Source organism: Dicentrarchus labrax, unplaced genomic scaffold (assembly GCF_905237075.1).
Source record: "Dicentrarchus labrax unplaced genomic scaffold, dlabrax2021, whole genome shotgun sequence".
Lineage (NCBI taxonomy): Eukaryota > Metazoa > Chordata > Actinopteri > Moronidae > Dicentrarchus > Dicentrarchus labrax.
Window position 1 is genome coordinate 27,550,616 of NW_026136721.1, and position 13,738 is coordinate 27,564,353.

Here is a 13,738-nt window from a genome sequence, read left to right on the forward strand (position 1 = left end):
ATCAGCCTGCACACTACATACTCTGGCCTCCACCCTACTGCACAGTCAGGCGGGAGAGGGCTGGAGGGCAACTGGCGACAGTTAAAATGATACAGGCGAGAATTAAAGAGATGATACACTCACCTAACATTTTACAAGAAGTGAAAGAAAATTATTTCTATGGTTAACAAATGGTTCTTCCTTTAAGGTTTTCATACATAAAAGTATAACATTAAATTCATCTGGTGGCTTTTAGTCATAGCACCTTAGTACTCTTTTTAAGTATTACATAGCTAAAAACCCGAAGGTAATAGGAGTAGGCTAATCGGTGAAAATGTGCCACAAATCTATTCCTCTTTTTTTTTCACAATAACACTTCCTGACATATGTAATCATTGTCATTTCTTTCAAAGTCAGTGAAACAACTGATACACTGTGGGCTAATTTGCTAACCCACAAGACTAAAACCTGTCTGCTACCATTTGACAGATGCTCCTCGTCTAGCCTGTGGGTGGGAAGCAGAGCAAATGCATTCTTAATGTCAACAGCAAGCAGCAGTCCTTTGCTCTAAAGCCTGCAGCATACACGTGCATCACTGTAGCTCTCCTTACTGTATGTCACCCCCCGCTTTCCTCCCCCCTCCATCCCTTCATCAAATAAATAAAGAGAGTGACTATATGCAGATGTTTTGATGGAATCTGAAGACATTTCTGCTCTGAATTAAACCTCACCATGTGAACAGGGCACAGAATCATTTAATTAGTAAAAAACCTGCAGTACTTTTGTCTCTGTGCTATACAACTTTTTTTTTTTTTTTTTACTCTATATACTTCAGAGAACATGCTACACAGCCTGACCTTGGCAAACTACTGCATTTGTAAGACATTAAAAAAAAGAAGAAAATAATTCTTTAAGGTAGTCTTAAAGAGTTTGTTTTCATAAAAGATGGACTAACTCTGCTGCTTTTTCTCGCTCGGCTGCATTTTTTTCTGTATCCGTCTCACATATTCAATCTCCTCTTTGCCCACAAAACTAGTGTATTTATGTTGTGCACCTTTGTCTACTTGCTTTTATTTGTGCCATGCCATCCTTCACACATCTTTTTGGAACTGACAAAGCAAATAACAGCATGTTTGGTGGTGCTGGTGTAGTTACGTATGGAAAGTATCTGTTATACATGCAGACAGTTGGAGGGTAGAGAGAGACACAAAATAGGGGCAATGTGTGCTTCCTATAGGCATCTTATTTTGAAAAAAATAACTAAACCAGGCCTTTATAGCCACATAGTATCATTCTAAGAAATACTAATAATGGTCTGAGGGGAGTAACGCAGCTATTATAACTTGGAGTACTGAAATAATATTTTTGTGAACTCAACTTTGAAACAGCAAGTTCAAACTGTATGTGAATTAAGTAATGATTGTGATGATTTCACAGTGTTGTAATGAATGTACTTTCCATAATATAATCAGTTTTAACTACAGCTGAAATGATTAGTCGATTAGACATTGAATTTCCAGCTATTTTGATAATCAATTAATCATTTGAGCTGATTTTTAAGCAAAATTTCCACACATTGTCTGGACGCAGCTTCTCCAATGAAACAATTTGGTGGTTTTATCACTTTTATATAACTGTGACCTGAATATCTTTATCTCCTCTCTACTGTAGGTCTATGACTCACCACTGTGACATTGTTGAGTGAGGGCACGTGTGAAATACATTCAAGTATACCAGTCTAAAGCAACACTTTGCTGAAAAGTAAGTAAATAATCAACAAATAGTGTGGATTTGTGGTGCGTGGTTCCTCGCACAGAGTAAAGCCACACAGGTGGTGAAGGTGTCACAACAACAGACATGTAAAAAAACTTGAGTTACTGCGACCTCGGCCAACCTGCAGGTCACAAACCTTCTGGCCTCCCGCATTAGTCGGAATCTGACCTGATATCTGACTTCGACCGGCTTTTCACACTTCTGTTCTCCAAACTCATTGTCTGTGTACTGGCTTATTCTGAGAATCCTAGACCTTCTTATGGTGCTTGTAGCAGAAGCTTAGCACATAAAAGCATTAACTTGTCCTGACTCACAAGTGAGACCAGATGATGGCCTGGTCAGGGCAGCCGCTCGAGGTCACAACCCGGCAAACACACTGTTGATTAAGCCAGTTAGGGAGTGGCGTGGGCCTTGAAGTGGTTAATGGTTTAATTAGTGCTATTAGAGCTGGAGAGAGAGGGACACAAACAAGAAATGAAGGATGGTGCTAGAACCCAGACGGAAGGGAGCGGCAAACTCCTGAGGTCGCACTGGGATCACACAAATCTCTCCTCACTTATTCTTTCTTTCTGACTTAAAGGGAAAGGCTCAGTTTTTATTTATACATTAATAGTTGTTGCATGCAGATCAATTGTGTATATAACTCTTATATCCTGTTTTTTAATCAAACCTTGACAATAATAATACAGATATTTGTATTTTTTCCTCTATAAATGCAGTACAATGGGGCACATTGTCAAATAATATCTGCAGTAATTCTTTTTGAATTCACAAGTTTTCAGTCATCACTTACAAATCTACTAAACCTACAAGTCTCTTAATGCTGGGTCCAAAAAGTGTGGCGGGTTTGTGTAGGAGAAGTGAACTAACAGGGAAGGACAGTAGTTCACCAACCAACTAGAAAAGCTTACCAATAATTGGAGCAATGGGAAATAAAACAGGGAGGAAAAGAAAATTAAAGCGCACTAAAGGAAAAAGAACAAGCAAAGCTAGACAAATATGAAGCAGAGAAAAAGAGTAAAACAGTACAACTGTAGGAGAGCGAGCAACAGAGGCTGGATCTGAAGCTTAAGCACACAAGGGAAAGGCGAGATGGGCTGGGCGAATTAACTTTCAGGACACTCTTGACACCCAGAAGCCAATCAGATTTTCATTAACTGGCAGAGGGACAGGCAAAGCTGGCACAAGCTAATTAACCTCTGGATCTCTCACTGCCAAAGGAACATGGGGGGTAGTTCTGGGATGCCAGGGAAGAGGGGAGGAGAGGGAGACGGGGGATGCCCTGGGCAGAGGCCTTCAGGTTGGGGAAATGTGTGAGAGTGCAGAAAAGCTGGATGGAGCTCTAAATATGAAACGGGGAGAGGGAGGTTTACCGGAGAGGAGGAAGGGGGGAGATCATGTAAAGTTGGAGGTGGTTAATTGTGATGTGTCCTTGTGGCCAATTTAAAAAGGTGTCTTCACATGTAGTTCGATGTTTAGTTCGATGTTGAGTAGCTCGCCAGGCTACAAGCTTCTGTGTGAGAGGGTAAGTGTGTTATGTGTATGCACATGTATGTACTGCGTGTGTTTAATGAGCCTCTCTGCATAATCAATGATTTCTCTAAGCAACACTGAGAATAACATGAAGCCTTGGATGCATGCCTTTGAAGATACTGTACTACGGAGGACGCGGCACTACTGTCCGTTGGCAGTTAATTACTTCCCTGTTTTGGCCAGCTGCACATTACTTTTCCGTCTCTTATTTCTTTGTGTAAAATGGTAAAATAACCAACATAAAAGACACTGGCGCTGCAGCTAATGATTATTTTCATTATCGATTAATCTGCAGAAAAGATTAATACACTTAATTGATCATCACAATAGTTGCTGAGGAATTTTCTGTCAACCGACTAATCAACTAATCGACTCAACACTGCAGCTCCAAAACGCAATCTGCTACAGAAGCTAAAGTGCTAGTGATTATGTCTACTACTACTCTAGTGATGTTACTGTGTGTTTGTGTGTGTGTGTGTGTGTGTGTGTGTGTGTGTGTGTGTGTGTGTGTGTGTGTGTGTGTGTGTGTGTGTGTGTGTGTGTGTGTGTGTGTGTGTGTTTTACATGCGTCTTACCGTGAAATGCTGCCCTGGTAGAAGAGCTGGCCTCTGCGGGGGAAGAGCTCTTGGAGCGCAAGTTAAAGGGTGATTGTCTGAAGCACTCGTCCAGGAATGGACTGAAACATGATACATAACACTAACAGTTACATGGCTACTAAACTAAACAAGTATCATTTTTAGTTATTTAGTTATGAAAAAATAATTTCATAATTAAACAGCAAATACACACAGTATTATTGACTCACCTGTTTATTCCCACCATGTTGCTGTCTTTGTGGTTGTTGGATTTGCTGACTTTTTCTGAAAAAAGAACAACAAAAAAAATAAAAAATACCATTTATACATATATTTATATTTTACAATTTCTATTTATTCATTGTACTGTCTATTAAAATCCGGGGTTACAATCTACCTCCCAGAAAACGACCACCTGTTATCATGTGACTGAAGTTCCATAGTGGAGGTCACCTGATAAAAACTGAGCAATCTCTGAGACAATTAAGTAAATTATGTGTTTGATGAAGAATGTGGTTGGTGGCTCCAGAAGAAGCTAGTAAGAAAAAAAAGAGTTAAGAAACGAGTGTTTTGAAGGTTGAAGATTGTGGAGAGGAGCTGCCTCTGTAAATTACTCAGTCAGTTTATAAATTATTACCAAAAATGTCCTAAAACTTCCCCGCACATTGGCGACTATAGAACTGAGACACAAGCACTATATGATCCCTTCAAGTTTAACTCGGCTAGTAAAGCACAGGTTCGCCATGCCAGCAGGGGTGTACTGGCCATCTGGAGAAGTGGGAGTCTCTGTGGTGGGCCCGCCGACCTGTGGGCCAAAAGCAAGCCCAACAACACCAATATGATTTTTTAAAAAAAATAACAATCTGCATGGCTGGTCAGAGCTACATTACACTACCCAGATGGCACGTGTGTTTGTGTACGGTGGAGCTCTTGTATGTAAATGGGAAAGTCTGTTGAAAAGCTTTTCATCAGGGCAAAATATATTCAAAAATTTCATGGTACTACTTTAGGAGGAGTAAATTCAAAATGTGTGTACAACTGGTGATTATCAAACTAACTTCAAACCGCAATTCACAAATCACAGCACCTGACTGTACCTCGCTCGGATGTTTTGCTCTACTTTTCCCAAATTGTAAAAACTCAGGTTTTTATCCTTTGCTGGCGTAGCAACGTGCTCCTCAGATTAATTACACCGTATAATGTGATCGATCAGTCAATCACCTGCTGAGCAAAATCAGACAGCTCCTGATGCTTAACAAGCCTAACTTTATATTCCACAAAAAAATTATAATTTCTCCTGAGATTAGTGGTGTTTTTTGTGAGGCTGCAGGCTGCAAATAAACACGAACATAAAAACACTATAACAAAGAGTGAAAAGTGGTGATAACTGACTGGATGTCTGTCGAGGTTTCCACAACTTTACAGTTTTGCCGGTGTTCACACCCGTCCTTCTGACACCTAAGATGACACCTGATTTCTTGTCATGATCACACATGAAGCCTATAATCTGTTTACCGTGCAGGGTAAGTACAGCTTCTGTTGCATGCACCTGTAGTCACGCATGTGTAAGAAGAAAACGGATGCCATGCATGTCCACATCAGTATATCAGAGAACCTGAGCACTGTTTCAGTGAACGAGTCGCTTTAGGTCCAACATGGTCGGAGCTCATCGTGAACTGAATGCTTGTTGAGTATAACGTAGAGAAGTCATTTCTAGTTAATCAGAGTGGTTGTGACTTAAATACAAAGGACTTATAGGGGTTTCTTAAGTGGTAACTAAAGCAAGAACTGTAAAATCAGCTATTACCACTCACAGTGTTGGGTTTTCAGCATTCAGTGGTAAAGAGCCCCATACAAAGATGCCTGAGAATGTAGCCATATGTGTGAATTACAAGGCGATGTACTGAAGTGAATTTCAAAGCTGCAACCATCTCAGTGTTCAGAGCGACCTTGCTACTGATGTGTCTCTGAGGTCCTACTGCTCTGGGTAATTCATATTGATTGCTCATTGTGTGACAGCAGCCCACTCTGTTCCAGTCCCCCTCACATTCAAACCCAGTTCTAAGGGGGAGGTTTTCGCTGTTGCCAGGCTAGCGATGCCCTGGCCTCCCTGGGTGGGCATACTGTGTACCCCTGCTGCCCTCTCTACCCTCCTTATCCTCTGCCCCCCGTTACAACCCCCCCCCCCCCACCCTAAACACCCCACTCCGTCACACTGCTCGCCAAGGACAGAGGTCTCTTTCCACGTTGCCATGGAGATGCCGCACGGGAGAAATGTAAAGGGAGGGAGGGAGGGGAAGTGCAGGGGGAGAGCGTGTGCAGCCAAGTGTGCTTGAGCCGGCATGTCTGAAAACGAGTCAAGGGAGGGAGAGAGAGAATGAGAGAAAGGAGGAGAGGGAGGAGGGAAGAGGGGGCATTTGTGCAGACACCACTCCCCATGGGGCCTTGTGTGAGTGTGTAAAGGTGTGCATGCAAGACTGTGTGGGAAAGAAAGACTGTCAATGTGTGAATTTGTGAATATGTGTGAGAGCAAGAGGAGAAAAAAAAAGATTTTACACAAGCTCGTTTCTCTATATGGCATTTAAGCGAAGCAATCACAGGCTGCATAGAGCCGGGGTCACAGCCCAGGACTACAAGCCTGACCCCCCCCACACACACTCACATCTGCACCTTTTCTCTGGGGGGTGATGGTTCCACCTCAAAGCTCTGTCTTAATCTAGCAATACAAACAGCTGTCTGCTGCTTCAATGTCACTTTCATGGCCATACAGGTAAAAGCAGGGTGTCATTACACATCATATATCCTCGACTTTACTACAGAGCCACCAGAGGATGGAAATGGAAACATGTAGGTTTTATGGTCAAGTATCAAAAACTGTCCAAGGTTTACGCTTCTGAGCTGCAGGAAAAACCCAGACATGTTGCTGTGTGTGTGTGTGTGTGTGTGTGTGTGTGTGTGTGTGTGTGTGTGTGTGTGTGTGTGTGTGTGTGTGTGTGTGTTGTAGATCTACTGTTGCTCAGAGAACTGTGTGTGTCTGTCTTGAAGGAACATACCTGACAACTTGAACAGTAGTTCGGAGGCCATTTTGACCGATATGTCCTGGGAGAAGAGGTCTTTCTGGGGGCGGGACAACGTCTCCGGGAGGTTGCTCATTGGCTCACTCTTCTCACTCGCCCCTAAAGTGCTGAAGGTCAGCAGGTGAGAGGCAGGTGGGGTGAGTTCTGCATGGGGTGGGTCCACCTCCATGGGCTCTGCCTTTACTTTCACCTTCTGGTACTGGGCATCTTTGTTGTTCTCTGCAGCAGATGATTAAACAAGAGGGAAATTACTGGTTAGACTCTTATTAAAAGAGATTTAGCTACATACATACATACATCTACTTTCCTACCCGATTAATCATCTAACAATCACTCAAATTAAGATTGTAATACTGATACAGATACATACTGGTAATACTGACTTACTTACTTTAAGTGTGATATTGTTGACTACTACAATTTGAAAGCTGTTTCTATTACTCTATCAACTTTATTTACACACATGGAGCAGCAAAAGAAAGTGTAAAAGCTTATATTTATTGTAGAACTGTTGTACTGCATCACATTCAAACGTGCAGGGAATAACAAGGAAATCAAATTGTAAATTCAGACCTCAAAAGAACTTGAAATTACAAGTGCTCAAAAACAACCAGCTGGCAAAAAATGTATCCCAAAATGTAAAGTAAACGCATTCAAAATGTTTTGTAAACTTTCATAATTTTCATAAATATTTGTTACTAAAAATCAATGTATCCAGGAACATTGAATTGCAGTGAAATCTGAAAGCACACATACTGTAAGTTTTCCACAAAACCCTGACTGCAGAATACTTTGAACACAAATGATTACACTGTAGCTGTAGATCAGACAAAGGCTTAATTTGATGTGTTTTTCTGTCAAATCGCCTGTCACATGTGCTTATCCTGTACAAATCAAGTCAGTCTTATTCAATCTGCCACAAGTCACACATCTGACTCAAAAGCTCTACAATCAATAAGACACACAACTCACTCTATCTTTGCCCCGATTTGCAAAAAATCCACTAAAAAAAACCCAAAGAAAGAGGAACACCCTTTTGGACAGTTAAGGGTAATTATAAGTTTTCATATCGTCACTGTCTTGGATAATCTACACAATTGGTCTGGTCAAATAATCAAACCAAAATAAAAACACCTTTTTGAAGTACATTAAGCATGCATGTTTAAAGGTGATGTGCGATTATAACCGAAGCTGAAACAGGGAAATCCAAATAACAGACAAAACATGAGCATTGCCGCCAAAGCTGAGCTGAGCCGGTTAGCATCTTGCTGTGTAATTACTAGGGCATGAGGGCATCGGGAGGTCAAACTCTCGCTTGGGGGAGGGCTCCAGCAGCTCGTGTAGGTTCACTGTAGCAAACAGGAAAGACACTACAACACTATAAACGTTAACTTAGAAGCAATTATTCAGTGTTTATAATAGCTACAGGTGCTGGATATGACACTGATTGAAGGCAACACATTAACAATGACTGAAATGGGGAAAACATCTGTTGACTAACTTCTCGTGCAAGTTCAAAAGGTGAGGTGCAGAAGGCAGGCTAAAAATAGTCGAGATGGCATCTGTTAGGAATGTCCCTAGCCGATCTGCAGAATCAAACACTGACTCTCATCTCTCTACGGATATTAAACTAAAGACTATATGTCGCCATAAAAAATATTGGAAACTATTAAAAGCAAACTGTGAGGCATGCTATATTTTCTTAATGCAGAGCTATTCTGTTGTTAGAAAGTGGTTCTCTAATGGTCTCTGTGGCTACATTTACTAGATTAAATGTAGGTCTACTTTAGGCAGCACTGATGATGATGTGGAAAAAAATAATTAATATATAGGATCGGAGGAAAAACAAAGTTGACTGGGACATCCATTAGCATCTGCATATCCGAGATCTTTTGACTGTAGTGATGGCAGGAGGTAGTGTCTCAGTGTGGCGACATGCAAGAGCAAGACAAAGCAGTGGGGTTGATACAGTGCTGCTGACATGGCGACTCAGCACGATTATGGGATATATGAATTTGGCAGGGCATCGGGAGCAGTGGGAGGGGTAGGGGGAGGTTAGAAGAGCAGGAGAAAGAGGCAGGGAGGGGAGATACAAGACAGTAACCCTGTCCTAACCCTGCCACCCCTCCCCTCACATTCTCCACTCCTCTGCTGAACGAAGCCAGTGTGAGACACCAAGACTGGACCAACAGTCCCATTGTGCGCATGTGTGGACATGCAAGACTGTCTACTGAAACAGTGTTTCTGTGTGTTTATGTGGATGAATTAAAGTGTAAACTCCCCCCCCCCCGCCTCCTCCCTGAGGTCCAGGTGTCTGGTTTAGTGGTAGTAGCCAGCATGTGGGGGACACTGACAACCATCAGCCCCACTAATCCCTTAATCAGGTGGCCAGATTTGGCCAACAGTAACCTAGGAAAGGCTGATGGAGGGGTAGAGCAGAGGAGGAGAGAGACGGGAGGGCGGAGGGGTAGGGGGCACTGCTCTGTAAGGGTCAACCAAGGGACACGCAAGCTTCCATCATTGGATCACCACCCTAACGACAGAGGCTGAGTGGACTGCTGTGCTGCAAAAACACACAGTTGCACACAAAAAAAAACACACTCTCGTACTAAAGGACACTATATGTACTTGAGCTTCCAGCGCCGGGACAAACATGCTCACAACCCAAAGAGCCATTACAGCGAGATCACACGACACAGAGAGAAAATATTTGATCATAAACACACCGACAACACGTTGAAAGTATCACATCACAGCAGGCCAGATCAGAAGTCTACCTGTCACAAAATAAAAAAAAAATAATGAAAAATTTAAATGTGGCCTTACTCCCACACTGATAATAGATTTGGCTTTTTGACCTAATGTTCTGAAGCCATAAAAAGCAGCCCTCAGTTTGCCTGAATCCAGCTTGTGTGTCTGTAAGAGAGTGTGTGTGCACTGTGTGTCTATGCGTGTATGTGTCATCCCCTCTGGTGCAGAAGCCTTCTCTGTGATACACCAGCTGCCATTAGGCCACAGAATCGAGTCTGGAAGAATGTGTGTGTGTGTGTGTGTGTGTGTGTGTGTGTGTGTGTGTGTGTGTGTGTGTGTGTGTGTGTGTGCTGTGTGGGAAAGAGTGTGTGTGTCTGTGTGGGAAAGAGTGTGTGTGTGTGTGTGTGTGTGTGTGTGTGTGTGTACAAAACAGCCTGTGCCCTTTCTATAAAATAAATATCATAGCTTTTCTTCAGTGTCAGTGTTGCTCCAGTTCCTCCTAATATTACTTCAAAGTGTGCCAGTAACCTTATATAAATAAATAGAATATATACACATTTATCCAGAAAACTGGTTTTTGGTGGTTTATATTTTCTTTAGAAATATTAAAAACCAGGGAAACTGAACTTCTAAAGTATTAATTCATCACAAATAATTCTATTTATTACATTTTCCCTTTTATAATTTGGCCAGGATGTAGAAGAATATTAATCTTGCAACAAAATGCATAACAGCCTCTGCAGAGTTCGGCTGGCTGTCCTCGTTAGATAGGGAGCATGGTGACCGTCAACATCAACATTTAAAGAGGGGAGCAAGGGGTACACAAAAACAGAAATACAATTATTAATTGGTTACATCTGAGGTACATGATTTTGTGCCATATCCCTACAAATGTTCCTCATTTTCCTGAAAGTTTCAACACTACATTGCTTTAACTTTTTGTTAATGTAAGAGCAGGTGTAACAATTAAGGAACACACGCACACATCTTTGTTCTTCTGGCTTTTGTTTGTTTGATAAATAAAGCAGTTAAAACTTTAAGTTTTAATTGGGTTTTAGTTTCAGTGTCCTCTTCAACATATGCACATGGACCCTATTCCTGAAGCACTCCACGTGCTTTATTAACCTATGATAAACATTTAGACTGCATGTCTCCTAACAGGCTGCAAGTGAAAACTTTCAGCTCCATGTGGTTTGTAATGGCAACCATGTTGCAGTTTTATAATGTGTTTGAATGTGATCTGTATGCCAAGTTACTCTATGCACTATACATACCCTGTTCCCTCTGACACAGCACTACTCAAGTTTTGAGTCAGAATGAAAGTGACTGGGGTTTGTGCGATGTTCTGTTTTTAGTGATCAACTTTGCCCTCAGGTGTCTACTTGAATCTGTGTGGACGTGACAGTCTGTTTCGCTGAGAATATACAGTAGGAGTGTACGGACCCAGGGTAGGTTTGTAACCACGTGTACAAAAAAAACATCACATACCATTAGTGATTGAATGTATGCAACGTCAATTTATTGCACCACTGCGATGCATCAACAGCACAGGAACAAAAACTTGGACAGACAGGCAGACAGACAGACAGACGGTGGGGGGGGGGAGAGAGACAGACACAGGATGAGGCAAAGAGGAAGGGTAAGGAGAGGGAAGAAATTGTCAAACGGTGCCAGAAAAAGAACACCCGAGGGTTAGAGAGGAGTAGAAGAAAGCGGGATGAGAGAGAAGGGCTGGAGGAGGAAAGAAGGATGAGGAATGGCTAGAGCCTAAATGACAACCTCTCCACCTCTCCCCCCCTCCCGTTATCCTAGTCTACCCTTCTCCTTGCTCTGTTATTCCACATCTCTCTATCCCTGCCCCCATCCCTCTCTCTCTCTCTCTCTCTCTCTCAATCTCTCTATTCTCCTGCTCTCTAGCCGACCTGCTCAGACAGGGGTGAAGAGTTCACGCGCTTCAAAGGCTGCAGTGTGGAGACTGCATGTCATGTGGGAGCCACAGCAGCCTTGCCTGCAGACTTCACAAACAGCAGCTGCTGCAATTGATCCTCGACCAGCTAGCTCTCAGTAGTTCAGCCTTCCAATGGTCGCAAACTGCAGCTACATCTGACTCTAGAGCAGTGTGCTTGATAAACAGCCCATCAGGATCCAGATATGGCCCTTATAAAGCAGCTCTAAACAAAAACATTTGGCATAAGCCAGAGCGGATCCAAGGCTAATAATGCTTTATCATACAAGGTCAAGACAAAACACGACAAGTGATTGCCTCGGTAATTCTGTCAATCACTTCCGCATATAAAACTACCTGCCCAGGGGAAACAAACGCATGCAGCAAGGGGCAAAAGGAATCCACTCTGCATTCTGTAAACAGAACTATAGGCAATGATAAGAAGCCAGTGAGACAGAGAGAAAGATGTGGAGGTAGGGAGGGTGGGAGTAAGAGAGGTCAGTGAGCGGCCACACTGAGGGGGCATGATGAGGACACTGTCAGAGCGGTGTAGAGCTTAGCATAAAGGAATACTGTACAGTATTGCCAGTGTTGTGAATCAGAACCGCTTATACAGTCTGCTTTGATAAGCTATATTGAGCAAATAGGGAATCCTTGCATGCAAGAGTGAAAATAATTAATGAGCATTACGTTCACTTATTAACTAACAGGGAGACAGATATATTTTTAAGATATAGATATATTTTTTAATACAATAAGTTATGTTATTATTATTATTTTCAGTGCTCTTTGGCATTTTTCTCCTGGAAGACAAACACATTGAGATCCTGTATTATTGAACATATTTCTGTTGTTTTACTTCATTACTTTTAAGATTAAATCATTGTCTTTGTCATCCTTCAGCTGTGCTTTACTGTACATGGTGCAAAAGGTGGGAGGAAAAGTGCAATGACTTGTAATACAAACAAGGCAATGTGTTAGTGTCTCGGTGAAAATTGGCTGTTTGAATATTAGAAACTGAATAGCTGTAAAAAGTTTGTTTTAGTGCACCATCACAGAGTTAGTAATTTGGTCATTCTATCATCATGCAGCAATTACATAATAATGCTGAATAATGTAATCCAAACACATTCTACAACCAGCAGACACAAAGAAAATACACATGTTTAATGCAATTTAAGCACAAATGTCAATAAAGTTGTCAACTGTAAACTGATTTTAGACTTAAGGAGAGCCCTCCACTTTAGTTGGTTAAATCCCTACCTGAAGTGTGTAACACAAGTTCTGTGATCCACTGTGGTTACCTCGAGGAAATCATGCACAACCAACCAGGGTGCTGGAAAAAAAATCAATGCAAACCTCTGTGCATCTGTACTCATCGTCTGTTACAGCATAGAGGGTATTCTGCCACTTTATCTGTTTCATTTTAATTAATGCATTTTAAGAGCAGACTGAAGTGGTACAGCAGAATTAAAACTGGGAATATTTTAGTTAAATTTAAAAGTGGTAAGTCAGGGGTTGTTTTTTGAAACCCTACAAATTCCAACTGTCAGATTATCCTGTTGACAGTGAAAATATCCACACTGTAGGCCAACAACATGTGGGATGTCAGTCATTTGTGGCTCCTACAGCAGAGGCAATCATGTGAAATCTTTTGAAGAGAAGCCAGGTGGAGTTGGCATCCTTTGATTATAAACAGCGTTAATTATCACTCAATCAATCAGCTTTGGCCACTGCTGCAAGAACTGCCAATGCTTCTGGAAATCAACACCCACTTTCTAGCTTCTTGCCGCATTCAGCTAATTGCTCTGACGCACAGACAAAACTAAAACAATACAGTTTTCTTTTAAAACCATGCGCATCGGCTGTCACTGGAGCTGGTGGACCAAGCAAGGGATAAACACCAGGCAATACTAAAGTTGGTTTGTAACCAGAAAAGGCTCAGATGGAATGTCCATGTTGTTTTTGTGCCTGCTGGATGTGAAAGTAGGTTGTTTTTTTTTTAATCTTCTATTAATATCAACAAAAAGAACCTCATGAGCTAAAAATGTGTTGCTATCGGTTTGGTTCGGAGTCTTTCTGCACCTTAGTGGTTCAAATTGTTT

The 13,738-nt window shown here is 41.8% G+C and overlaps 1 protein-coding gene across 3 annotated transcripts in view; it reads right to left on the bottom strand.

Moving 5' to 3' along the window:
• The window catches only part of znf827 (zinc finger protein 827), a 64,501-nt gene that overhangs the window by 14,343 nt on the left and 36,420 nt on the right, over nucleotides 1–13,738 (bottom strand). For all 3 annotated transcript variants that reach the window (XM_051384436.1, XM_051384435.1, XM_051384437.1), the window contains exons 6-8: nucleotides 6,914–7,156; nucleotides 4,091–4,145; nucleotides 3,861–3,961 (exon numbers count right to left, since the gene is read on the bottom strand). In XM_051384436.1, coding sequence (XP_051240396.1) covers nucleotides 3,861–3,961; nucleotides 4,091–4,145; nucleotides 6,914–7,156 — 399 coding nt within the window. The remainder of the gene's footprint in view (nucleotides 1–3,860; nucleotides 3,962–4,090; nucleotides 4,146–6,913; nucleotides 7,157–13,738) is intronic.